The sequence below is a fragment of the Bubalus bubalis genome, chromosome 2 (assembly GCF_019923935.1).
Source record: "Bubalus bubalis isolate 160015118507 breed Murrah chromosome 2, NDDB_SH_1, whole genome shotgun sequence".
Lineage (NCBI taxonomy): Eukaryota > Metazoa > Chordata > Mammalia > Artiodactyla > Bovidae > Bubalus > Bubalus bubalis.
The window spans coordinates 82,488,490-82,513,098 of NC_059158.1; the positions used below are offsets into that span (position 1 = coordinate 82,488,490).

The 24,609-nt window shown below is 36.5% G+C and overlaps 1 protein-coding gene and 1 long non-coding RNA gene across 2 annotated transcripts in view; one reads left to right on the forward strand and one right to left on the reverse strand.

Moving 5' to 3' along the window:
- Positions 1-24,609, forward strand: part of TTC21B (tetratricopeptide repeat domain 21B) — a 95,982-nt gene that overhangs the window by 22,936 nt on the left and 48,437 nt on the right. Inside the window, exons 8-19 of the mRNA XM_006065130.4 lie at positions 480-578; positions 1,975-2,167; positions 2,584-2,681; positions 2,965-3,165; positions 7,361-7,490; positions 13,594-13,751; positions 15,713-15,937; positions 16,999-17,237; positions 18,752-18,824; positions 20,045-20,155; positions 20,835-20,973; positions 23,257-23,363. Coding sequence (XP_006065192.3) covers positions 480-578; positions 1,975-2,167; positions 2,584-2,681; positions 2,965-3,165; positions 7,361-7,490; positions 13,594-13,751; positions 15,713-15,937; positions 16,999-17,237; positions 18,752-18,824; positions 20,045-20,155; positions 20,835-20,973; positions 23,257-23,363 — 1,773 coding nt within the window. The remainder of the gene's footprint in view (positions 1-479; positions 579-1,974; positions 2,168-2,583; positions 2,682-2,964; positions 3,166-7,360; positions 7,491-13,593; positions 13,752-15,712; positions 15,938-16,998; positions 17,238-18,751; positions 18,825-20,044; positions 20,156-20,834; positions 20,974-23,256; positions 23,364-24,609) is intronic.
- Positions 5,570-7,464, reverse strand: LOC123331114. The gene is made up of 3 exons (XR_006547577.1): positions 7,344-7,464; positions 6,395-6,601; positions 5,570-5,684 (listed from the first exon to the last, which is right to left on the reverse strand). It is a non-coding gene; the product is annotated as an uncharacterized LOC123331114 (long non-coding RNA).

The following is a 24,609-nucleotide window of genomic DNA, read 5'->3' on the forward strand; positions in this document are numbered from 1 at the left end:
TCCAGGCATTGAAATTATTTTTCAATTATCTGATTTTTTTGGTCTCAAAAATATTTTAAATATAAACCAGGCTATGTAGGTAATCCAAGGACTGACCTCATATAATATTAATGTTTGTAAATAAGTTATCATTCACATCTCATATGTGTCATAAATTATTGGAGAGGGAGCTTGGCATGTATAGTTAACTGGATATTATAGGTGTCTTTGAATATTTGGATATCACCCAAAGGTTTCTATTTAGTAACAACTATTAAAGAAGCACATTTTATAATGTAATTTTTACTTATAATCATTGCACTTTTTATGGAAGGATCCTTTACCTTCTTGCATCATATGATTTCATTGGAAGAAGGGGAATTGATAAAAGCAAAGATTTTTTTAACATATAAATACTAATTTACTAATGTACATGTCATATATTATGCTATTTTTATTCTTAGTATATTTTAAAATTATACTGAATACTTTTGTTTTAGGCTGCCACCCAGCTGGAAAACTTAGGAAATGCGTTGGATGCCGTGGAACCACAGAATGCTCAACTTTTTTATACGATCACAATAGCCTTCAGCAGAACTGTAAGAGTACAGCAAAGCTCTGTCATTTGTAGCTGGAAATATAAAATTAGTCACAAATGTTGAAGCACCAAAAAGCATATGGCCTAGAGTGAAAATACTTGAAAATTCATAGATGTGCCTATGAATATGTGATGCATTCTTAAGGGAGGTAGTTCAGAGGAGATACAGTTTCCAGCTATAAAAAGCCATCATGGAGGGTTCATGGAGGAAGTGGCACTTGTGAAGCCTTTAAGAATAGGAAAGTGCCTTCCAGACGAAGGAAATGGGAAGTGATTTATTTTAACCAGAGCATAGGATTTATGACTAAGGTTGTTCTTTCCTTTATGTTTTTAAAACTGTTTTTTAAATATTTTAAAGTAAGTAATAGAATATTAGGATTGAGGAAATGGTTTCTGTCTTACTTTTTGTAATAGTAAAGAAATGATTTTTATGACAAGCACCCATAAAGAGGTAATTGGAAATGGACTAGATAAATATAGCAGAATCTTAAAACCAATACAAGAAATGAGAGGATTGAAACTATGCTAGAAAAAAATAAGGAAAAGGGCAGACTGAGTAAAATAATTATTAAAATAAAGTTGAAAGAAAATAATTAAGTTTATTATTGTTAAATGACATGAATAAACTGAATTCTCTTAATTAAAAACAAAGGTTGTCAGATCATGTGAAATTTAGGGGAACTGCTCCCCATTACAGAAATTTGAGTTAGTGGGGAGTATTAACATTTTTTTATTTGCCTACTGCAGACACATAATTGTTACTAGTCTACAGCAAATCAAACAATTTAGTAAGTAACAACTCTTCAAAGTAATGATGTTCAAAAAGTATATACTTAATTCTGACAACATTGCCATTTCCTGAAATATTTTTGAAGGCGTTTTTTCAAGAAGATTATAAGGCATGGTTCTCACTAGTAGCACACTTGTCTTTAGGGGTAAATCAGATTCTTATCCTAGTTTTCAATGCAATAAAAGTTCAATAAAATATATACATCTCTCTATATTATGCTATGTCTACACACACACATATGTAAATATATATAAAACCTTAAATAATGATTTTCTTCTCTAATTATAAGACATTCATGAGACAGTTTAAAAAGCGAGTTCTAAAAAATATGCTTGTGGAGTACCATAGAAGCAATACATTTTTCAAGAGAGCTGTTTTTTAAAAGCACTACTCATTCGGATGTTTAAGTTCTGATAGGATATAAACTGTTGATGCACTATCTAGATAGTAAATACAGTAGATTTATTATTCTTCAGTTATGAAATAATTTTTTTCCTATATTTTTCATCTGTGAAATACAAATTATTCATATGTACATTTAGAAAAAACAAATTCTTCCATCTTAGTAGACTTGTTTTAGTTTAACTTAATTTTTTTTTCTTTTTAGTGTGGACGTAGTCAACTCATTCTTCAGAAAACCCAAACATTACTAGAAAGAGCTTTTAACTTAAATCCTCAGCAGTCAGAATTTGCTACAGAGCTTGGATACCAAATGATTTTACACGGGAAAGTGAAAGAGGCCTTGAAGTGGTACAAGACCGCCATGACACTAGACGAGACCAGTGTCTCTGCGCTCATTGGTATGGCAGCTGCATCTATGAGCGTTCCTTATACAGAGGCAAATAACGATTGCTTTTAACACCTGCCTTTAAAGAAGAAAAGACATATTCTGTAGTTTTCTAAAATTAAACAGTTCTCTACTATCTACAGCAGAAAAAAATCATGTACCTTTAAAAATAGAATTTTTGTTTCTTAAAAACTATCTGCAGGTAATAGATTTTTATGAGATAATTCCCATAAATTAAGAATTCCTTAGTAACTGATTTTATTTGGGTACAAAGCTACCCATTTCCTTTCACTCTTTTTTCTTTTTTTAATCTAAAACTTTGTATTATGGCCAAAAAAAAACCCTTGTTTAATATTGTTTGTGTTAACTTGAGATGTACATGCCTGAAATGATGTGGATTTTTCCCATTTTCATCTGTTTTCTTTTTAGGATTTATCCAGTGTCAATTAATAGAAGGGCAACTACAGGATGCAGATCAGCATCTAGAATTCCTTAGTGAAGTTCAGCAGTCTATTGGAAAATCAGCGGTATAGTATTTTATTTTATCAGGGAAGATTCTAACTACTTATAAAATATGAAATTTTAAATGTTTAAAAATTTAACAATGGGATTAGAGGAGTAATGTACTAATTTTAATATGTAGTTACATTTATTAATTTTCCACATGATTTTAAAAATCCAAGTAAACTAATATTTAAGTTTGAACAAATAGTGCCTATAAATATCTCTTCATATACCTTTGAAATCTAAGTAGAAATAAATGGCTTTATAACTGTATGGAGTAATTTATGAAAACTACTTATTTTCCAGGAATTAACCTATTTACATGCAGTTCTTGCTATGAGGAAAAATAAACGACAAGAAGAGGTTATTAATTTGTTAAATGATGTCCTGGACACTCATTTTTCACAGTTGGAGGACTTACCTCTTGGCATACAGTATTTTGAGAAGTTAAATCCTGATTTCTTGCTAGAAATTGTTACAGAATATCTGAATTTCTGTCCAATGCAGGTGTGTATTTCTGGGACTTAATTTCAAAGATGCATTTACATGATGTTTTATAAAAGGTACCAATTATGTTCTACAGATTAGACTATAAAATGAAAGTATTTGTATCTATATTAGTTGAAATAGTTTTTAATGAAAATATTTACAGTAATGATTACTATCAACTAATAAATGTTTTGGTTTACAAATATTCATTTGTAATTCATAAAATCTTAAAATCTTTAATTTAAACTATTAGAAGTCATTTAATTTAGGCACCCACCTTGTATTAGAATCTACTCCATAATATCCTCATTAAGTGTCCATCCCATCTTTGGATTCACTCAAAGATACAGTTCTTATTTGTAACTATGATTATTAGACTGTATTTCCTGTGTTAAGTCAGATTTTGCTTTGTGTTAAAAAAACTCAGCTATTTACTGGTCCTCCTTTTGTTCTCTGCAGTGAAATGGAGCAAGTCCAGTTACTTAGTGTATTCCTCATTCATAGAACAGACCTGCAGATGTTGGAAATGAATTTTCCTGTTTCTGAACAATTCCAGTTTCCAACCATTTCTTTTTTAATGACATAGTTTGAGATCCCTGGTTGTGAGTCTGAGGATATTCTTGATTTTATCAGTGCATGATTAAGCTCACTATTCCAAATATGGATTTGGCCTGAAAAACTTAGATCAGATTCTTTGCTTCCTAATTCTGGATATCCATCAGTTTCTTTTTTGTGAATCACATTACATTATCGACCCCTGTTGATTTAACAGTTAACCAGAGTCCTTAGACCTGTTAATCACTATAACTAACTTTGGACGTAAGTGTCAGATCAGATCAGTCGCTCAGTCGTGTCCGACTCTTTGCAACCCTATGAATCGCAGCACACCAGGCCTCCCTGTCCAACACCAACTCCCGGAGTTCACTGAGACTCACATCCATCAAGTACTGGAGTTTCAGCTTTAGCATCATTCCTTCCAAAGAAATCCCAGGGCTGATCTCCTTCAGAATGGACTGGTTGGATCAACCTAGATAGCATATTCAAAAGCAGAGACATTACTTTGCCAACAAAGGTCCGTCTGGTCAAGGCTATGGTTTTTCCTGTGGTCATGTATGGATGTGAGAGTTGGGCTGTGAAGAAAGCTGAGCACCAAAGAATTGATGCTTTTGAACTGTGGTGTTGGAGAAGACTCTTGAGAGTCCCTTGGACTGCAAAGAGATCCAACCAGTCCATTGTGAAGGAGATCAGCCCTGGGATTTCTTTGGAAGGACTGATGCTAAAGCTGAAACTCCAGTACTTTGGCCACCTCATGCGAAGAGTTGACTCTTTGGAAAAGACTCTGATGCTGGGAGGGATTGCGGACAGGAGGAGAAGGGGACGACAGAGGATGAGATGGCTGGATGGCATCACTGACTCGATGGATGTGTCTGAGTGAACTCTGGGAGATGGTGATGGACAGGGAGGCCTGGCGTGCCACGATTCATGGGGTCGCACGGAGTCGGACACGACTGAGAGACTGAACTTAACTGAACTTGTTGTCAAACATCATCTGCCTATGTGGCTCCAAGTAGAACTGAGAATGGAACCCTCTTGTATTACCACAGAGTTCATTCCAAGTTGACATGTATCCATTAGCGCTCTTTTATTACAGGCAATAAGCAGATGACTTAACTTTGTTATACTCAACTCACAATTCAACATAGAGATATCATGGCATGCACTATCAAATACTTCATTCCTGAAAGCATAGTTTTTAGTATTCTCCCTGATTTTTCCCTGAAGTTACAGCTTCAGTAACTGTGTTAACAAGGAAATGAGAATAATGACCTTTCCTTAGGGAGCTCACACTGCCTTTTATTGGTCATCATATCCTTTTCCAGACTTTCATGACCAATTTTTTTCAACTAACCACTCTGGAATTGCACTTGGGATTGATCTCAGTTTCTCCAGTCATGATCTGCTTTCAGTTGCTCATGAGTTGGAAAGCATTTTTCAGTACCCACGCAGTATTTAGAATTCATCCAACAAATGCTTATAGGGTTCCCAGTGGACTGTTCAGAGTTGGGGAAATAGTTGTGTAAAAGCAAACAAGATTCCTTGCCTTCTTAATACATGAATACTAGCAGGAGGAAACTTAATACAATCAATCTATTATGTAGTATATTAGGAGATTACAGGAGAAAATAACAAAACAGAGTGAAAGGGGGTAGTAATTTTAGATAAGGTGATCTAGGTAGGCCTCATTATGATGGTAAAATTTGAACAAAAACTTCAAGGTCACGTGGGAATATAGAATAGAGTGTTTCAGGCAAAAGGAGCCATTGTGCAGTGGCCCAAAGGGACAAAGGAGAGGAGGGCGGCTGGGACCGAGTGAGGAGGCAGGGAGTGGCCACCATAGGTCTCAGCATAGGAAACTGAATTGGTGGTGATTTCTCTGACTTCAGTTCTGAGAACAGTGGGGAGCCACCAGACGGTTTCCCACATGATCCAGTTCAGCATTTTAAAAGGCTTCTTCTGGCAGCTGGACTGAGAGTAAACTGTAAAAGGAGCAAGCAATAATCTGTTAAGTTGTAGTTGGGTCCCTAGTGCACTGCTGCTGCTGCTGCTAAGTCGCTCAGTCGTGTCCGACTCTTTGCGACCCCATGGACTGCAGCCCACCAGGCTCCTCCATCCATGGGATTTTCCAGGCAAGAGTACTGGAGTGGGGTGCCATTGCCTTCTCCGAGTGCACAGTCATTCTATTTTTCCATAATGTAACCTTCACCAGCATGATAGAATCTAATTAGCATTACAATGCTGTTTTCCTGGGGAAATATCAAAAAGGCAGACTTGTCTCTCCAGCTCTGTTTCTGTTACTTTGGCCCTTTTACATATACATATACATACTTTTTTTTAAAAAAATCAAGCAGATATTATCTTAGAGATTGTCTTTATAAGCCCTAGATTTTTTTACTATGATTCGTTCTGAAATTAGAGGAAAAATGATGGTTGTTTTCAATGAGTAATTTTTAGCAAGGGGCAGATGACATCAGAACCTCACCCTGTTACCTGTGCTTTCATTATTTTCAATTGCACTGAAAAAGTAAATATATTTTAAGAATATACACTATATCCATTACCGTGTAAAGTTTTAAAAGTCTCATCTTTAAGACACATAAGGATCCTTGGCCCTATAAAAGATGCAAAACTAAATATGAAACTACTGTAGGACTAATAAGACAAAGAATGCTAAAAAAAAATTTATTACCTAGATAAGTGCTTTAGAAATTTCAAGAAGTTGAAGTATTCTAGGCAACAATAGTTGTGTTCTGAAAATTCTTTTGAGCACAGATTTTTTGGTGCCTCAACATCGAAGATACACTTTTCTTGTTAGTAACAGTGGCTTCTTGTAGGGTCAGTTGTCAGTAAGAGGCTGTGCTTCAGTTAAGAATCTTACGGGGAGGGGAGGATCATCCTTTAGATAAAGGAAGGAGCATTAGTAAGGTAAAGCAGGAGAGTAAATGTGGAATATTTAAAATCTAATATCACATTTCTAAGTTGTGAGTGGATAACTGCTGGATAAAGATTGAGTAGATAGCCATTAAAAGAATAAACAAGTGGTCTAGTACTACTTTAGTTATTAAATTCATTATTAATAAAAAGAGAAAATAAATTGAGGGCCTAAACACGTCAGACAGAAAAGTGGGGAATATGAGACATTCAGTGTAGTGTACATGCGTGTGTTCTGCCATTGGATTTCTACTACGATGACAAAATCTGAATTCTCTAAAAACTGACTGTGCAGTATTCTCAAGGGTGGTGCAGGTTATTGAATTGAGTAAAATCCCAAGACAGGTTTAGAATTAGAACTCACATTCCCTTGACTCTCAGTTCCAGCAAGAAACTCTGCCTCTCATTATTCCTTTGAACAGGTGTGTTTCCTTGATAAAGCTTTTGAACATAAATGCTCCTTTCATGTTATCAAATTAGTAACTGTATAGTAATTTCACAATTATTTTGCTGAGCAAAAGCCATCATTTATATAGTCTGTTCATAGATCCCAGGGAAATAAACTAGTATTAATCTAGTAGTGAGATATTGGACAATAAATAGAATAAGAGAAGTTTTAGAAAAGCATGTGGGTTTTGCTCTTCACATTACAATTAATAATGTGTTTATTTTTAGCCTAATACTGTTAACTTATAAAAATGACTTACTGATTTGTTTTGTTTAGCCTGCAAGTCCTGGGCAGCCTCTTTCTCCACTTCTCAGACGTTGTACCTCAATCCTGGAGACTATAGTCAGAACCGTTCCTGGTCTTCTGCAGGCCGTCTTTCTAATAGCAAAAGTGAAGTATTTGTCAGGTAAGGTGTACATTAAAAGCTTAAAATAACCTTTATATTCTGATGTTGATAAGAACAAGTATGAACAAACTAAGCTCTCCTCATATATGAAGAATAGTCACACAAAATACACATTTTATATACGCACAGTTAATTAACTTTTATACAGAATAAAATTGTACAACTCTTAACTATTTAGTTCTTTAAAAAAGATTACCATAAACTTCTATGATTCAAATGAACTTCTGGAAAAATATAGTTCTACCACTTAAAAAAAAAGTCCATCAGATAGTACTAAAGCCAGGCAGTAAAAATTTATAGTCTTTAATCTCTCCTTTGAACAGATCATAATCTGTCATTATTGATTCATTGGCATAATCAAATCTGATGTTTATCAGGTTTCAGATACTTAGGAAATATATTAATTCCTATCTAGTTTCTGTTATTGGTAATTCATAGCTTTAAAAAAATAAGCTCAGTTGTTCCTTTAGCGTTTTAGGACATACACACGTTTTGCAATATATATGTAAGTAGACCATCACATGGGCCATATATATATATATATCTTTGCTGGCTACATGCTATGCAGAGTAAATTAAGTTTGTAAAGTCCTGTAGGGCAGAAACCACCTTAAATGTGTTCATTCTCATGAACAGTTACTTCCTATATATAACAGAAAGAGTTAAGAGATTGACTTTACTAATTTTTTGGGTCTTGGTTTTAACTATTTTTAAAAAAGAACCAAATTATCAGAAGAGTTTATTTCACCTCTAAAATACTCTAGTTGTAAGAAGTGAGTCTCTGATACCTTCTCCTAAGTGAGTTCTGTCGAGCCATGTGATATTTCTACTTTATTTTCAGTTAGAATGGGTGTCACATACTAGATACTCAAATGGGACTTTGAGTTCTGTTATTAAATTATTAAACACATTTATTTTGAATTTTTATATAAATCAGTCTCAGTATATTAATAGTAATATTTCATTGCCAAAGTCTCTAGGAATGAAGTGCTTCCCTTGTGGCTCAGCTGGTAAAGAATCTGCCTGTAATGCAGGAGACCTGGGTTTGATCCCTGAGATGGGAAGATCCCCTGGAGAAGGGAAAGGCTACCTACTCTAGTATTCTGGCCTGGAGAATCCCATGGACTATACAGTCCATGGGTTGCAAAAAGTGGGACACGACTGAGCAACTTTCACTTTCACTAGGAATGAAGGGTTTCCCTGGTGGCTCAGATGGTAAAGAATCTGACAGCAATGCAGGAGACCCAGGTTCAATTCCTGTTTCAGGAAGATCCCCTGGAATAGGAAATGGCAACCCACTCCAGTATTCTTGCCTGGAGAATCCCATAGACAGAGGAGCCTGGTGGGCTACAGTCAATGGGGTGGCAAAGAGTTGGACATGACTGAGCAACTAACTCTTGCTAGGAATGAAAGTCTCGTACATTAACCCCATTGTTAAAAAGAGCAGCCTGAAATAATGTGAAATAGTGCTGGCACACGTCTGAACAGTAGTTTCTTGCTAAGCTGCAACTGCAGTGACTTCTGGTACAAACTACCTGGAGTTGGACCAGACTTACAGGTTAAGGGCACAGTCTCCATCAGACTGCCCTAGCTGTAGACAGCAGCCACAAGCTCAGGCGATCCCAGGGCCATTTGCATGTCTGACTTGCTGGCTCAAGTTTAAGGGTTCTGACGACTCCCATCAGGTTCAGTAGTTTACTTGAAAGACTCACAGAAGTCAGGAAAGCACTATAGCTAGGATTAGAGTTTTATAGCAAAAAATATCCATCTGAACTAGCAAAAGGAAGAGATGCAGAGGTTGAGGTCTGGGAGGGTCCCACGTGTGAAGCATCCATTGTCGTTTCTTAGTGGAGTCAGGACACATCAACTTTCTGACACATCAACATATGACAACCTCTAGAACATTAGCAGCAGGGAAGCTCACCCAGGGTTCAGTACCCAAGAGTTTTATTACGTTAAACTCAGTCTCCAGCTACCCTCTCCCCAGGTCAGGCTGGTATGGGCAACTCAGAGTCCCTACCCCTCTAACCACATGGTTGGGATCTCTGGCCTGGCCAGCCCTTAGTCAAATTAGCATAAGTTAGCAGGGCCTACCATGAATAACAAAGACACTCTTATTGCTCGGGATATTCCAAGATTTAGAGATGGTCTCCTGGGAACCAAGGCCAGCCAAATTCTTTATTACAGATCAGATCAGATCAGATCAGTCGCTCAGTCGTGTCCAACTCTTTGCGACCCCATGAATCGCAGCACGCCAGGCCTCCCTGTCCATCACCAACTCCCGGAGTTCACTGAGACTCAAGTCCATCGAGTCAGTGATACCATCCAGCCATCTCATCCTCTGTCGTCCCCTTCTCCTCCTGCCCCCAATCCCTCCCAGCATCAGAGTCTTTTCCAATGAGTCAACTCTTCGCATGAGGTGGCCAAAGTACTGGAGTTTCAGCTTTAGCATCATTCCTTCCAAAGAAACCCCAGGGCTGATCTCCTTCACAATGGACTGGTTGGATCTCCTTGCAGTCCAAGGGACTCTCAAGAGTCTTCTCCAACACCACAGTTCAAAAGCATCAATTCTTTGGCTCTCAGCCTTCTTCACAGTCCAACTCTCACATCCATACATGACCACAGGAAAAACCATAGCCTTGACTAGACGAACCTTTGTTGGCAAAGTAATGTCTCTGCTTTTCAATATGCTATCTAGGTTGGTCATAACTTTCCTTGCAAGGAGTAAGCGTCTTTTCATTTCATGGCTGCAGTCACCATCTGTAGTGATTTTGGAGCCCAGAAAAATAAAGTCTGACACTGTTTCCACTGTTTCCCCATCTATTTCCCATGAAGTGGTGGGACTGGATGCCATGATCTTAGTTTTCTGAATGTTGAGCTTTAAGCCAACTTATTCACTCTCCTCTTTCACTTTCATCAAGAGGCTTTTGAGTTCCTCTTCACTTTCTGCCATAAGGGTGGTGTCATCTGCATATCTGAGGTTATTGAGATTTCTCCTGGCAATCTTGATTCCAGCTTGTGTTTCTTCCAGTCCAGCGTTTCTTATGATGTACTCTGCATATAAGTTAAATAAACAGGGTGACAATATACAGCCTTGACGAACTCTTTTTCCTATTTGGAAGCAGTCTGTTGTTCCATGTCCAGTTCTGACTGTTGCTTCCTGACCTGCATACAAATTTCTCAAGAGGCAGATTAGGTGGTCTGGTATTCCCATCTCTTTCAGAATTTTCCATAGTTTGTTGTGATCCACACAGTCAAAGGCTTTGGCATAGTCAATAAAGCAGAAATAGATGTTTTTCTGGAACTCTCTTGCTTTTTCTATGATCCAGCAGATGTTAGCAACTTGATCTTTGGTTCCTCTGCCTTTTCTAAAACCAGCTTGAACATTAAGAAGTTCACGGTTCACATATTGCTGAAGCCTGGCTTGGAGAATTTTGAGCATTACTTTACTAGCATGTGAGATGAGTGCAATTGTGTGGTAGTTTGAGCATTCTTTGGTATTGCCTTTCTTTGGGATTGGAATGAAAACTGACCTTTTCCAGTCCTGTGGCCACTGCTGAGTTTTCCCAATTTGCTGGCATATTGAGTGCAACACTTTCACAGCATCATCTTTCAGGATTTGGAATAGCTCAACTGGAATTCCATCACCTCCACTAGCTTTGTTTGTAGTGATGCTTTCTAAGGCCCACTTGACTTCACATTCCAGGATGTCTGGCTCTAGGTCAGTGATCACACCATCGTGATTATCTGGGTCGTGAGGATCTTTTTTGTACAGTTCTTCTGTGTATTCTTGCCATTTCTTCTTAATATCTTCTGCTTCTGTTAGGTCCATACCATTTCTGTTCTTTATCAAGCTCATCTTTTCATGAAATGTTCCTTTGGTATCTCTGATTTTCTTGAAGAGATCCCTAGTCTTTCCCATTCTGTTGTTTTCCTCTATTTCTTTGCATTGATCGCTGAAGAAGGCTTTCTTATCTCTTCTTGCTATTCTTTGGAACTCTGCATTCAGATGTTTATATCTTTCATTTTCTCCTTTGCTTTTCGCTTCTCTTCTTTTCACAGCTATTTGTAAGGCCTCCCCAGACAGAAGACCCTGACAAAGGCAGAACTGCAGGACAGAAATGAAATTTCTTTAATTTTTTCCTCAAGAGAATTTGAGCTGATCTCAGATAAGAATGTGATATTGATGTGATATTTGTTTGTATGGCCTTTTTTCCCAACAACAATGACCTGTTTCTCCATTTTTAAGTAATTAGTGGCCTTCTAAAGCTAACTGGCCATATTCCTTCTTTTTACCTTTAGAAGAAACAAAAAAGATCTCAGTTATTCACATAGTTCTCATTTTTTTTTTTTTTTTTCAGGCTCTTGTTTGCAAACCCTTCTTTTGGGAAATAATCTTTCTTTTTTTTTTAATATATTTATTATTTGGCTGCGTCAGGTCTTAGTTGCAGTATGCACGATCTTCACGGAATCATGTGGAATCTTTCATTGTGGCGTGTGGGCTTAGTTGCTCCATGTCATGCAGGATCGTAGTTCCCTGACCAAGAATCAAACCTGTGTCCCCTACCTTGCAAGACATATTCTTAACCACTGGATCACCAGGGAAGTCCCAGTAATAATCACTTTTTTTCAGGTTATCTCGGTGATCCTTCTCTTTCCTAAAAGAATGTGGGGGTGGTAATTTGATTGCAAATTTATTATGCTTAATCATCCTTTCTTTTTTTTGCCTGTACAGTTCTGAGTGTGGGATTGCATCAAAATGAAAACTCTAATATTTATCATGCTTAATGGTTAATTGACAGATTTTGACTCTTCATTTAATAAGTTATTGTACTAACTCAGCCAAATTTTTGTTCATTAAGCCCCTATTGTTAAGAAGAATGTTTTCTGTTTAAATGGATTTCTGTTATAAGAAGGTTGAGCCTTTGGGACCGAAGGCCTGACTGTAAGCCTTATTTTGTTTGTTGAGGTGTCAGGTAAGGTCACAGAGAGTTATTGAACAGATAATAATTTAGCAGAGTTACACAGGGCTCTGGTCTAGCTGTACCTGCTAAAGGCCAGTTTATGAGATGGCTAAATGTGAATCAATGTGGGTTATATCACGAAACTTCTAGCACCTAGAGTCTGTGCTGGTGTTTCTCTGAAGAGCCTCTTCCTCCCTTAGCTGTCAGCCCAAGGTAGAATCCAGTATTTTGATCACTTTCATTTTGATCATTTCCTTCTGTTTTAAGACTCCCAGATGTAGTTAATATCTTATAATGGAATATAATCTGCAAAAATACTGAGTCACTACTTATACCTGAAACTAACAGAGTAAATCAGCTGTAAATCAGCTACAATTAAAAAAAAAAAAGACTTCTAGATATACAATAGATGTGTTTCCAGAATATTTGAATATTTCAGTTAGTATTAAGAGGCATTTAAAGTCTGTAACTCACATTTCTAAATTTCTAGACTATATTCCTATGCTTTTTTGTGTTGTCTTTTATGCAGTAGTAAAATTTCTGGCCAAGAATGATTGCTAGACTAAATCTTTCTTGTTAATGTGGCACTATAACATTCTAGTTATTTAAATTTCTATGTTTTACATATTTTAAAGAAGTTATAAATTTAAAAACATTAGACAAGGAAAGTAAAAGTACATTTATAGGACTGTCAGTAACAGTGGTGATGGATTCTGATCTTTTCACATACTCTGATTTGCTCCTTATCACCAAGGGCATGGCCTGGCTTTGGATATATTCTTTCATGCAAACTAGAAAGAAGCGGATGGTGGCGCTAGTGTTAAAGAACCTGCCTGTCAGTGTAGGAGACATAAGAGATGGGTGTTCGATTCCTTGGTTGGAAAGATCCTCTGGAGAAGGGCATGGCAACCCAATCAAGTATTCTTGCCTGGAGAATCCCATGGACACAGGAGCCTGGTGGGCGACAGTCCACGAGGTTGCAGAGTCGGACCTGACTGAGCGACTTAGTAGTAGTGGTGCCCGTGGAGTTAGAGGACCTCGAGGTCAAACACTGGAACTATCCATAGACTGCTTTTCTCCCTCTTCTCTCAGATTTCCTCTTAATCATTTTTTTTTTTTTAAACTTTGTTTCCTCACCAGGTGATATTGAAGCAGCTTATAATAACCTGCAGCATTGCCTGGAGCACAGCCCTTCCTATGCCGACGCCCATCTCCTGATGGCTCAGGTTTATTTGTCTCAGGAAAAATTCAAATTGTGTTCTCAGTCTCTTGAACTATGCCTGAGCTATGATTTTAAGGTAAGTGTTCCAGACTCAAATGGATAAGTCATATCACTGTCCTTAAACCTTTAGCAAATGTTTACATGTTCAACTATTTTGTATTTTAGCCTGTAACATTTTGCTAATAAATGCATTTTTTTAGTGGAAAATGTTTTGAACTCGTTAGCAGTAGGAGAAAAAAATGGAGGCACCTGTGGTTTAGTTTAACAAAACTATATGGACTTGGCAACAAAAGACCTGGAATTAACGTCTGGTCTTCCTACCTCTCGCTCTCTGAACCTCAGTTTTCTTTTCCATAAAACTTATAATACTCTACAATTTTAATGAACATTAAATGTACTGTAAATATATATAAAGATAGTTGTAAACTATAGAGCATTGTTGTTCAGTCATTTAGTCCTGTCCTATTCTTTGCAACCCCATGAACTGCAGCATGCCAGTCTTCCCTGTCCCTCACCATCTCCCAGAGCTTGCTCAAACTCATGACCATTGAGTCGATGATGCCATCCACCCATCTCATCCTCTGTCGTCCCCTTCTCCTGCTGCCTTCAATCTTTCCCAGCATCAGGGTCTTTTCTAATGAGTTGGTTGTTCTTATCAGATGGCCAAAGTATAGGAGCTTCAGCATTAGTCCTTCCAATATTCAGGATTGATATCCTTTAGGATTGACTGGTTTGATTTCCTTGCAGTCCAAAGGGCTCTTGAGAGTCTTCTCCAACACCACAGTTTGAAAGCATCAATTCTTTGGCACTCGGCCTTCTTTATGGTCCAGTTCTCACATCCATACATAACTCCTGGAAAAATCATAGCTTTGACTACATGGACCTTTGTCAGCAAAGAGATGTCTTTGCTTTTTAACATAGAGCATTGTGCCAAATATTTTTATGTTTTAGGATTTTTATTGTTTGTCTCTTTCTTGGACCTTGATTTTTAATAACTTTGGATACATCATCACAGAATGCCTAGTCATTTTGAAAGTTGGTATGTGGTTTGAGGACATAAACACACTAGATTTCTATCCAAGATGTTCAGTGTAAATATCCCATATCCCTGAGCATTACAGAAAATCCTAGGTTCAGGGGCTTCCTGAAGTCACATTAGGAGCTCCTCAGACTTTCTGTTTGTCTGGCAGTGTCTTTGACTCTTTGATGTGAGAACCCTTTAGTTAACTGGAGAATTCAAGTTGCAGGCAAGGTTTGCAGAAAGTAATACCTGGTTCTTAGGATGGTAGTTCTTAAGACGAGTGAGAATCATGACCCCAGTGCCAGCACCGCACCCAATAAATCAAGATCTCTGAGATCAGAGCATAAGCGTGATTGTTTACACAAGGACAACAGGTAGACTTGACGCCTCACTCTGGCTCAGAGCCCAGCCTTAGGAGGACTATAGCCATCCTAGAGGTTAGGTGGCTGCCACATCACCTCATTCTGTACCATCTTCTTTTCTTGACTCCTTCCTCATCATCTGTCATTCTCTTATTTTTTCTGTATATGCTTTTGGTAGCCAGACTAAAGACAGAAGCTTCAGTAGTACACATTTCAGAGTAGTATCAAAGGGTAAAAACCCATGTTTGGTTAACATGCCCTGAAATGTTTAATCTTTAAATTAGAAAATAAAAAGAAACTGTAGAAATCTGATAACTTATATTTCAGTACAAGAAGTCTCAGATAAAGAAATTTCATTTTCTGAAAACTAAAATAATTTCTTCGAATATACTTGCTGGCCTTCTAAACTCTGTGTGCAGTTTCTCTCCTGTCATGGTAGCAGCACCAGGGGAATGCTGGGTAGTGGCAGGTTACCTGAATTCTGATGTTTCAGTAAATGATCAGAACATGAGTAAGAGGATGGAAAAGGACCTCATGCATTCACAGGGTGGACTGTCCTCAGCTTTCCTATTATCATAACATTTTATGGATTGTAAACTATGTGTTGATATTGTAAGCACTCCAAGGAAGGATTTCTGAATATTATTTTTTCAGGTGAGAGAATATCCTTTATATCATCTGATAAAAGCACAGTCACAAAAGAAAATGGGAGAAATAGCAGAAGCAATTAAAACTCTGCACATGGCAATGAGTTTACCAGGAATGAGGAGAATTGGATCTTCCTCAAAGTCAAAATACAGAAAAACTGAAGTTGATGCAAGCCATCGTTTATCAGTCTTTCTTGAGTTGGTAGAGGTTCACCGTTTAAATGGAGAACAGGTAGGTCAAACTTAATTCAATTGCTCAGATCTGAACTTTGTTATCCAAGTATATATAGTCATAGGAAATGAAAATGCAAAAATTATTCCCTTGAACAAGTGGTTAAGTTTAGAAAATTTGTTTCTCATCACTTGGCACCAGATGGAAGCAAACATGAATGCAATTCTGAGAAAAGAATTAGAATCTTGTAGAAAATAAGGAACTTATCATTTATAATCTGTTTTTTAAGTTACAGCAGTTGCTAATCAGTTACTTCATATTTCATATTTTAGTGGAAATTAAGGCTATGTCTAGGTACTTGCCAAATCTCAAAGAATTTCTACTTCACTAACAAATTAACATAAAATGCACTTAATAAGGAGAACCAATTCCATTATAGATTGATTCTACGATGCACAATTTTTTTTTCTTAGTTTAACATTTCTTAAATCAGCTAAGTTGAGATGAATTAAAATAAATGATATTTTAGGTTCATTGAGGTACCGGTTTGGAAATTAGGAAATATTTTCACCTGGGATATAACAAAAACGATGTCCTAGTGTAGGGAATGACCTGCTATGTAGTGAAGAACCGTCTGGTCCAGAGGGTGACTGTGGACTGGCTCCCACCGAAGATGCAGTAATGAACATGACAAAGAATTCAGGCTGTGGAGTCAGGCTGGTTCCATCATCTGTTAACTCCTTAACTGTCTGAGTCTTATTTTCCTTATTGCAAGGTGGGAGGTAATTACAGTAACTACCTTGGAGGATTGTCATAAGAAGTAATGGGTTAATACAATGCTGGATGCAAGGTAAATGTTAATTAAATTATAGTAGCAGCAACTCTTATGTAGCAACAGCTGTTGTCATAGTTATGAGAACACTTTTCAGCTAACAAATACATCATCTTAATTTGGTCTCTGAGTTTAGTTTTAAATTTTTGTGCTTTTCAAAAATCGATCAATATATCACAAGTATCAAAACTGTGCTAGCGCTTATTGTTCATTCTGTATTAGAAGAAGACCCTCATTTGTAGTGTGATTTGTTATAGTTTTGAATGTTATTTTGATGTCACCCTTACAGCACGAGGCAGCCAAAGTTTTACAAGATGCCATCCATGAATTTTCTGGGACGTCTGAAGAGTTGCGTGTCACTATCGCTAACGCAGACCTAGCTCTGGCCCAGGGAGATGTGGAGAGGGCTTTAAGCATGCTTCGGAATGTTACAGCCGAGCAGCCGTATTTCATAGAGGCCAAGGAAAAAATGGCAGATATATATCTGAAGCACAGAAAAGAGAAAATGTTATATATCACTTGTTACAGGTAAATGGGTCTTTCGGCCCATTATATTTTGACACATTTATCTCCTAAAATTAATCCCCAAATTTCTTTCTTCCTTTTGAGTGCTTTTCGTATACATTATATATCCCTTCCTTAATGTGTTCTTGCTTCCTTCTACTGCGACCAGCCGCAATCACTCTAACCAGGTTACACTCTCCCTAAAACCTAAATCATAGTAATTAGGATTTATTTCAACCTGTGACTCCCTCCAGTTTCTCAGCTCAGTCTCCCTCCTCAGGTGATATTTTTGGACCTTGAATCTTCCTGGGTGGGAAGGAAAAGAGCAACAATTACGTGTATTCTAATAGCTTAAAAGCATTATGTAATGTAACAATTCAGGGACTAAATAGTCATGTTTAGCACTGTCTCATAGCAGAAGAAAATTATGGCTTAGTATACATTGCACTCAACTATGGATTACAGAAATGGCAGGGGTTTAAAGTGTCATATGCTGATGCCCTTAGGATTTAGTGGGAAACACAACACACAGATGTGAGTGTGCACATGCGCACACAGGTTGCTCTTACACTTCTCCCCAAAAAGATAAAGATACAAGCACACAATCCATGTGAAAGAAAATTAATGTTTTTATCCTTAAGAATGTTGATGAATTGTCATGTTGATTCATCTATATTTTGTAAATATCAAAGCCCAGAAATCTGTTCAGATTCTTTGTAGTTACTGAGTGATGCAAAGAAACTGAAGAGTACCTCCTGTATAGTTGAATGGGCTGGAGTTTCCTAAATTATATTTTCTATGATGTTTCTAAAAGATCAGCACTATCATCTCTAATGATATGACAGTATTTTAAAATTGAGTACATATATTTGGATCCACTATAGTATAGTAGTTAAAAGCATAGTTTTTTATTTTATTTTTTTAAGCAGATCTGACACATTAGCTATATAGTAAACTCTTAGCATTATCTGTAAAGTCTTAGTTCTCTTTTCTCATTAGTTTTTGGGCCAATTAAATGAGATGTTCACTAAAGACTTAGCACCATATTACTTGAGCAACTTTGGTATTTTCACCTTTAGCAGTTTACATTTTGTAGATAAAAAGAAGCAACAAATATTGAAGTAGAAGATTTTGTATTTTTATCCCTGTATATGACTTACACCATGAATATCAGAGCTCAAAACACATAGGATGACAATAAGTATTTGTCATATTTTGGAACTTCATTCCCACATCATTTTAGAATTAAGGAGAGCAAAACATATTTCTGGGTAATGAGAGCTTACATATTTACTGTCTTGTCAGTATACTTCTACCTGCTTTTCAGGAAATGGAAAATTTAATGAAAAAAATTGTTGCCCTAGAGTAAACAATCTGGTTGTGAGTATGGGTAGGGTTTTAATAGTACGTATTACACTGTGGGATATAAAGAGTACTCAAAGGCTATTAGTTTATTGAAATAAGTGAGCTTTTCTTTTATTGGCTTAGAAGAAGAAATTTGTATTCAGTATGCTAAGTAAACTTCATCTGATTTCCAGAGAAATGGCTGAAAGGATGCCCAGTCCTCGGTCTTTTCTTCTCCTTGGTGATGCATACATGAATATTCAGGAGGTAAAGTTTTTGATACTACTGTGCCTAGATTTAAAAACAAAACAAAAAACCAAAAATTCTTCTTTGTGATTAGTATAACATTCTACGGAAAGGAATTTGGTTTTTTTCCCTCCATTTTTAATGAGATATAATTGACATGCAGCATTGTGAGTTTAAGATACAACATGATGATTTAACTTACATACATCATGCAGTGATCATCACAGTAAGTTCAGTGACTATCCATCATCTTACATAGGTACAAAATTTTAATAATAGAAAAAAAAATTTGTTCTGTGATGAGACCTGTCAGAATCTACTCTTTCACAGTTTTCATATACAGGTACATATAGTGTACCTCACTGTTAATTATTATGTTGTACATTACATCTGTAATACTTTTAGCTGGAAGCTTGTACCTTTTAACCACCTTTATCCAGTTCCCCCCTCTCATTTTACTAATGTTTACTTAATAGTTGAAGATCGTGTCATCACAATAAAAAGGAGACAACCATGACATTTAAAAAGTTGTAGTTATTTTTTTCAAACAAAGATCCAGTTATTCAGCACAGACATTTGAAATAGAGATGATACCAGAAGTAAAGTGAGAGTCACCTTTAAAAGGGTGAAAAGAGCTACTGGCTGAGATGGAGTTTTCTTCAAAGGGAAGCAATCCTCTGACCTCTGATTCTGTCTTTTCTAATGACTGCCAGATGAAAAGTCAAGAAGCTATCTCTCAGTTCTCATATGACTACTTATGAGGACCTGGGCCTACTTAATATGGTTGGGATTGTCCTCCTAAGTTATACCTGTACTGCTGCTGCTGCTAAGTCGCTTCAGTCGTGTCCGACTCTGTGCGACCCCATAGACGGCAGCCCACCAGACTCCCCCGTCCCTGGGATTCTCCAGGCAAGAACACTGAAGTGGGTTGCCATTTCCTTCTCCAACGCGTGAAAAGTGAAACTGAAGTTGCTTAGTCGTGTCCGACTCCTAGCGACCCCATGGACTGCAGCCTACCAGGCTCCTCCATCCATGGGATTTTCCAGGCAAGAGTACTGGAGTGGGGTGCCATTGGTGACTGTCATTTCCCTGAAATTGTTAATGTTTCTGGAATTAATATGTGCTTTATTAGTCTTGTTAAGTTTTCCAGATGTAGAGCTTAGTTATAGAAGTGTTGCCATTTAATGGGAACCAACTAAGCTGTTATTTTATTGCTTATTTTTTGTATCTGCCAACATTAGCCTGAGGAAGCCATAGTAGCGTATGAGCAAGCACTAAATCACAACCCAAAGGATGGAACATTGGCAAGCAAAATTGGGAAAGCTCTTGTGAAAACTCACAACTACTCAAAGGTAAATACTTCACATTTTTAGATACATCTGTTGGATCAAATTTGTGAACCCTGCTCGATGAGAGATCTTCAGCAAGCACTATTTGTATCTTAATGGTTGGAAACCCCAAATTTGTTTTTACAAACTGGAATTTGTGTTAAGGACTTTCTCAGTGTCTCAGATTCTTCTCTGCTTCATTTTGCAAAGGATGTTGGGACCCTAAAGTTTACGTCAGGCTTCACCTTACACCCAAATTTTGCCATCAAGTAAATTAAGATATGTTTACTCTTAACATCTCTTTCATTATATGACAAAGCATAATAGATATCCTTTCTGTTGAACCAGTTTTGAGCCATGTGCTTTGAGGATTTTTTTTTTTGTTGTTTTTCTGTTTTTTGTTTTCTAGTCAGGATAATGGATTTTCCTCTAGTTGTTATATTCTTGCCCTACTCCTTGTAACTGTTGAACATATATATAACACCTAGCAAAGAATTTTCAGTCAGTAAATTTCACTAACTTTTAATAAAAATTTTGAGTACTTTTGTTATTTGCTAGAAGAAATTCTAGTTGCCGTCTGTAAAGTTTGATTCTGTAAGAAAAATGGCATACTTAACCAATAGTGCAAGTCCGTGTATAAGCTGCTTTTAGGTTGCCACTCTCACTGCCTTTTCTCTTCCTAACTGAAATGGATTCTGTTTAGGCAATCACTTATTATGAGGCTGCTCTGAAAAGTGGACAACAAAATTATCTCTGCTATGACCTGGCTGAGCTCTTATTAAAATTGAAGTGGTATGATAAAGCAGAAAAAGTTCTTCAGCATGCTCTAGCTCATGAACCTGGTATGAAAATCTAATTTTAATATACCTGATATATCTGACCTTTTTATTTTGATATTATATTAGTATGTATTACCTCCTTAATATACGTGAGGTTGATTTAATTTGTCAGAATGTCAGTCTACTAAAATAAGATATTTGTGTTATAGAGAAACACTTTACTTTCCAAAGTGACATAAAGGAAGTTTTTTTATTTCTATTAGAGTACAGTTGATTTACAATGTTGTATTAATTTTAGGTGTACAGCAAAGTGGTTCAGTTATACATATATATAATATATATATACACATACAATATAGCGATTCTTTTCCTATATAGATTATTATAGATTACTGAGTAGAGTTCCCTGTGCTATATAGTAGGTCCTTGTTGATTATGTTGATGTGTATTTGTTAATCCCAAACTCTTAATTTATCCCTCCCTCCAACTTTCCCCTTTGGTAACCATAAGTTTGTTTTTGAAGTCTGTAAATCTGTTTTATAAATAGATTCATTTGTATCTTTTTTTAGTTTCCACATATAAGTGATAATCACATGATATTTGTCTTTTTCTGACTGACTTCATTTAATGTGAATCTCCAGGTCCATCCATGTTGCTGCAAATAACACTATTTCATGATTTGTAATGGCTAAGTAATAATCCATTGTATATTTGAAGTTGATGCTTAAAGCCTACTAAGTTGAATGCATTTTTTAATTCCATAGACATACTTGCATGAGTCTTGTCAGACCTTGCTTGAAACACTACAGATGGCCTTAAATGTGGATGTGCATTTTTTAAAAGGTTTTAGAGATTAAAGGAGTATGTTCTACTTCCATGGGCATAAGCATATTACATTTATTCAGTATAAATACTTTCATTTAATAATTATTTGCTTAGCACATCCACTGGTGTACTTAGATGCCTTAGTGCTTACATTAGTTTTTGAGGCAGATAAAACTATCTCCATTTTTAAATTAACAATCTGATAAACATCTTAAATTTAGCATGTCTGAAACTGAATTCCTTATCTGCCTCCTCACATCTGTTCCGTGTGCGGCCTTCATCTCAGTAACTTCATCTTTTCTTTGCAGTTTCAGAGAGCCAAAATCCTGGCCTTCACCCTTCTCCTTGTCCATTGGAAACCGTCTTGGTTCTTCCAGATACATTCAGAATTCTCTTGCGTCTCCTTATTTCTACCACTGTCAGCCTGTCCTTGCTTATGTAGATTACAGCAGTAGCCTCCACCTGGTCTCCATGTTTGCACCCTCAACCCCACACCCTGACACAGTCACTCCTAACCCAGCAGCAGTACTGGACCTTCCAAACAGTGGAAGCCCGGTCCCGCCTGCTCAAGTCCCCCTTGTCTCCCATTTGTCTCCGAGTTAACTGGAGTCTTACAGGGGCTTACGTGGCCTCCACAGGTGCATGCTGCCACCCTGACCTCTCCTTCCAGCCTGCTCTCACCATTGCCACAGCCTCCTTGTGGTTCCTTGTACCACCTTTTCTCACCTGTAAAATAGCAATAACAAAACATGCCTCTCAGGTTGAAAGTTTAAAGAAACAATGTACGTAAACCACTTCAAACATAGTATGACACACTTGATAAATGGTGGAAGAAACAACTTTGTGTTAGTTATCTAGAGTTCTTTTAATACTCTTGAGCACTTGCCATGTACAAGGCTTTAATTGCTTTGCATCTGTTATTTAATAATTTATGAACCTGAAATTTTGCAATAATTCTATGAGATAGGCACTGTTATTTCCCATACTTTACAGATGAAAGGGAGGGACAGAAAGGATAGATACCCTGTTCAATTTGTATCTTGTTAACTAGCAAGTGATAAAGCCTCGATTTGAAGCCAGACAGGTTGACATCAAAGTCAGTGTTTATTATGTATGTGTGTGTCCGTGTGTGTGTGTATACACACTTTGTTTATTAAGTTCTACTATTAAAAAATAGCAGTTATCTTAATTGCATGTACCAAATACCCTATCTTGTCTCTGAATAACTTTGATAAACGGAAATGCTTACACACTTAATGAAAATTGAAATTCTTACTGTGTTGTTGTATTGTTCTATGTCTAAGAAGAGTCTCCAGTTATTCTACAGTTCTTTAAACTTTCTTTAGGCCACTTTTTAATCATAAATCCTTCCCCCTCTGCCAAATTTGGCCATTATTCATTTAACTTACTGAACATTATTAAACTTAATTCACTATTTTTCAGAATCAAGTTTAAGAACTTGTAGGAAAATGTAAACATTTTAAATGAGTCATAATTTTCCCAATATATTTTCTTTCATAGTAAATGAACTGTCGGCCCTCATGGAGGATGGACGTTTTCAAGTTCTTCTAGCAAAAGTTTACAGTAAAGTGGACAGACCTGATGATGCAGTCACTTCATTGCAACAGGTAAGGAAAATACCTTCGTTTGTGAAGGAATGAGGGTGGGTGGCGGTCTCAGAAGGAAATATACCACATACAAAAAAAAAAAGACAGTCTTTAGGCCCAGCTGTTCTGGAAGATAAGTCAAACAGAAATAACATTTGAATGCCAGTGGATTGTACTGTTTAAAAATATCATTGCTAATTATTATATAACAATTAGGGAAGGTTGATATTTTTAAGGTTGATATTTTTAATCCTGTTTTACAACTGAAGAAGCTTGGTTTAATAACTTGCAAGAACTCACTCAATTAGTGTCATAGGCAGGAGTTAAACTCACTTTTCTTCTTCTGTTTATTTCTTGCATTTATTTATATCTTCTTTAATTTCCCTTAATATTTTGTGATTTTTCACTGTAGAGGTTTTGTACATGTTTCCTTAGATGTATTCCTAAATATAAGTGGCTGATGTGTTTTGATGATTTCATAATTTCTAGTTTGTTAACAGTATTTTTAGCACATGACTTAAATTTTATCTAATGTACTCTCTGCATCTGTCAAGATGGTCATGTGACTTTTTTCCAATTTTTTTTTTCCTGTGGTATATTAAATTGATTGATTTTCAAATGTTAAACCATCCTTATATTCCTGAAATAAATGACACTTTGTGATTTTTTTAAAAAGATATTGCTGGAATTTAAAGATATTTCCTAATATTTTGTTCAATATTTGTGCACATACATTCAAGAGAAAGACTGTTCTCTAAGACATGCTATTTCTTAATGTTTGGAACAATTCAGTATTAGCATCTTTGAGACCTTGAGGCTTCTTTGATGGTAGATTTTTATTAATGGATTTAAAATCTCTAGATTTCAGACTCATCATTTAAAAATTTTTTTCCTTCTAAGTGATGTTCTTAATACCTTCCCAAGAATGGAACCGCTAAGTTCAATAGCCTCAGTGATTTTAGAGAGCATGTTTTACAGGGGTTCTCCCCTCAGAAAGACTAGACTGATCTATATGCCATTGACAGTATGTGGATGTACTTACTCCCTGAAACCAGTCAATATTTGATTCAATAACTTTTAGGTATTATTTTATTAATGTAATAAACATTTACAATTTTTAATGATAGTATCTAGACATCTTTTCTAAATATTTGTTCCATGGTTGCATTTCCTCAGAAAAAAGACTCTGTACTTTTATAGTATTATACTTTTATAGTTTCAAAGATAATTGCATGGCTCATTTGCAAACAAGTACCTTTTGAAGACC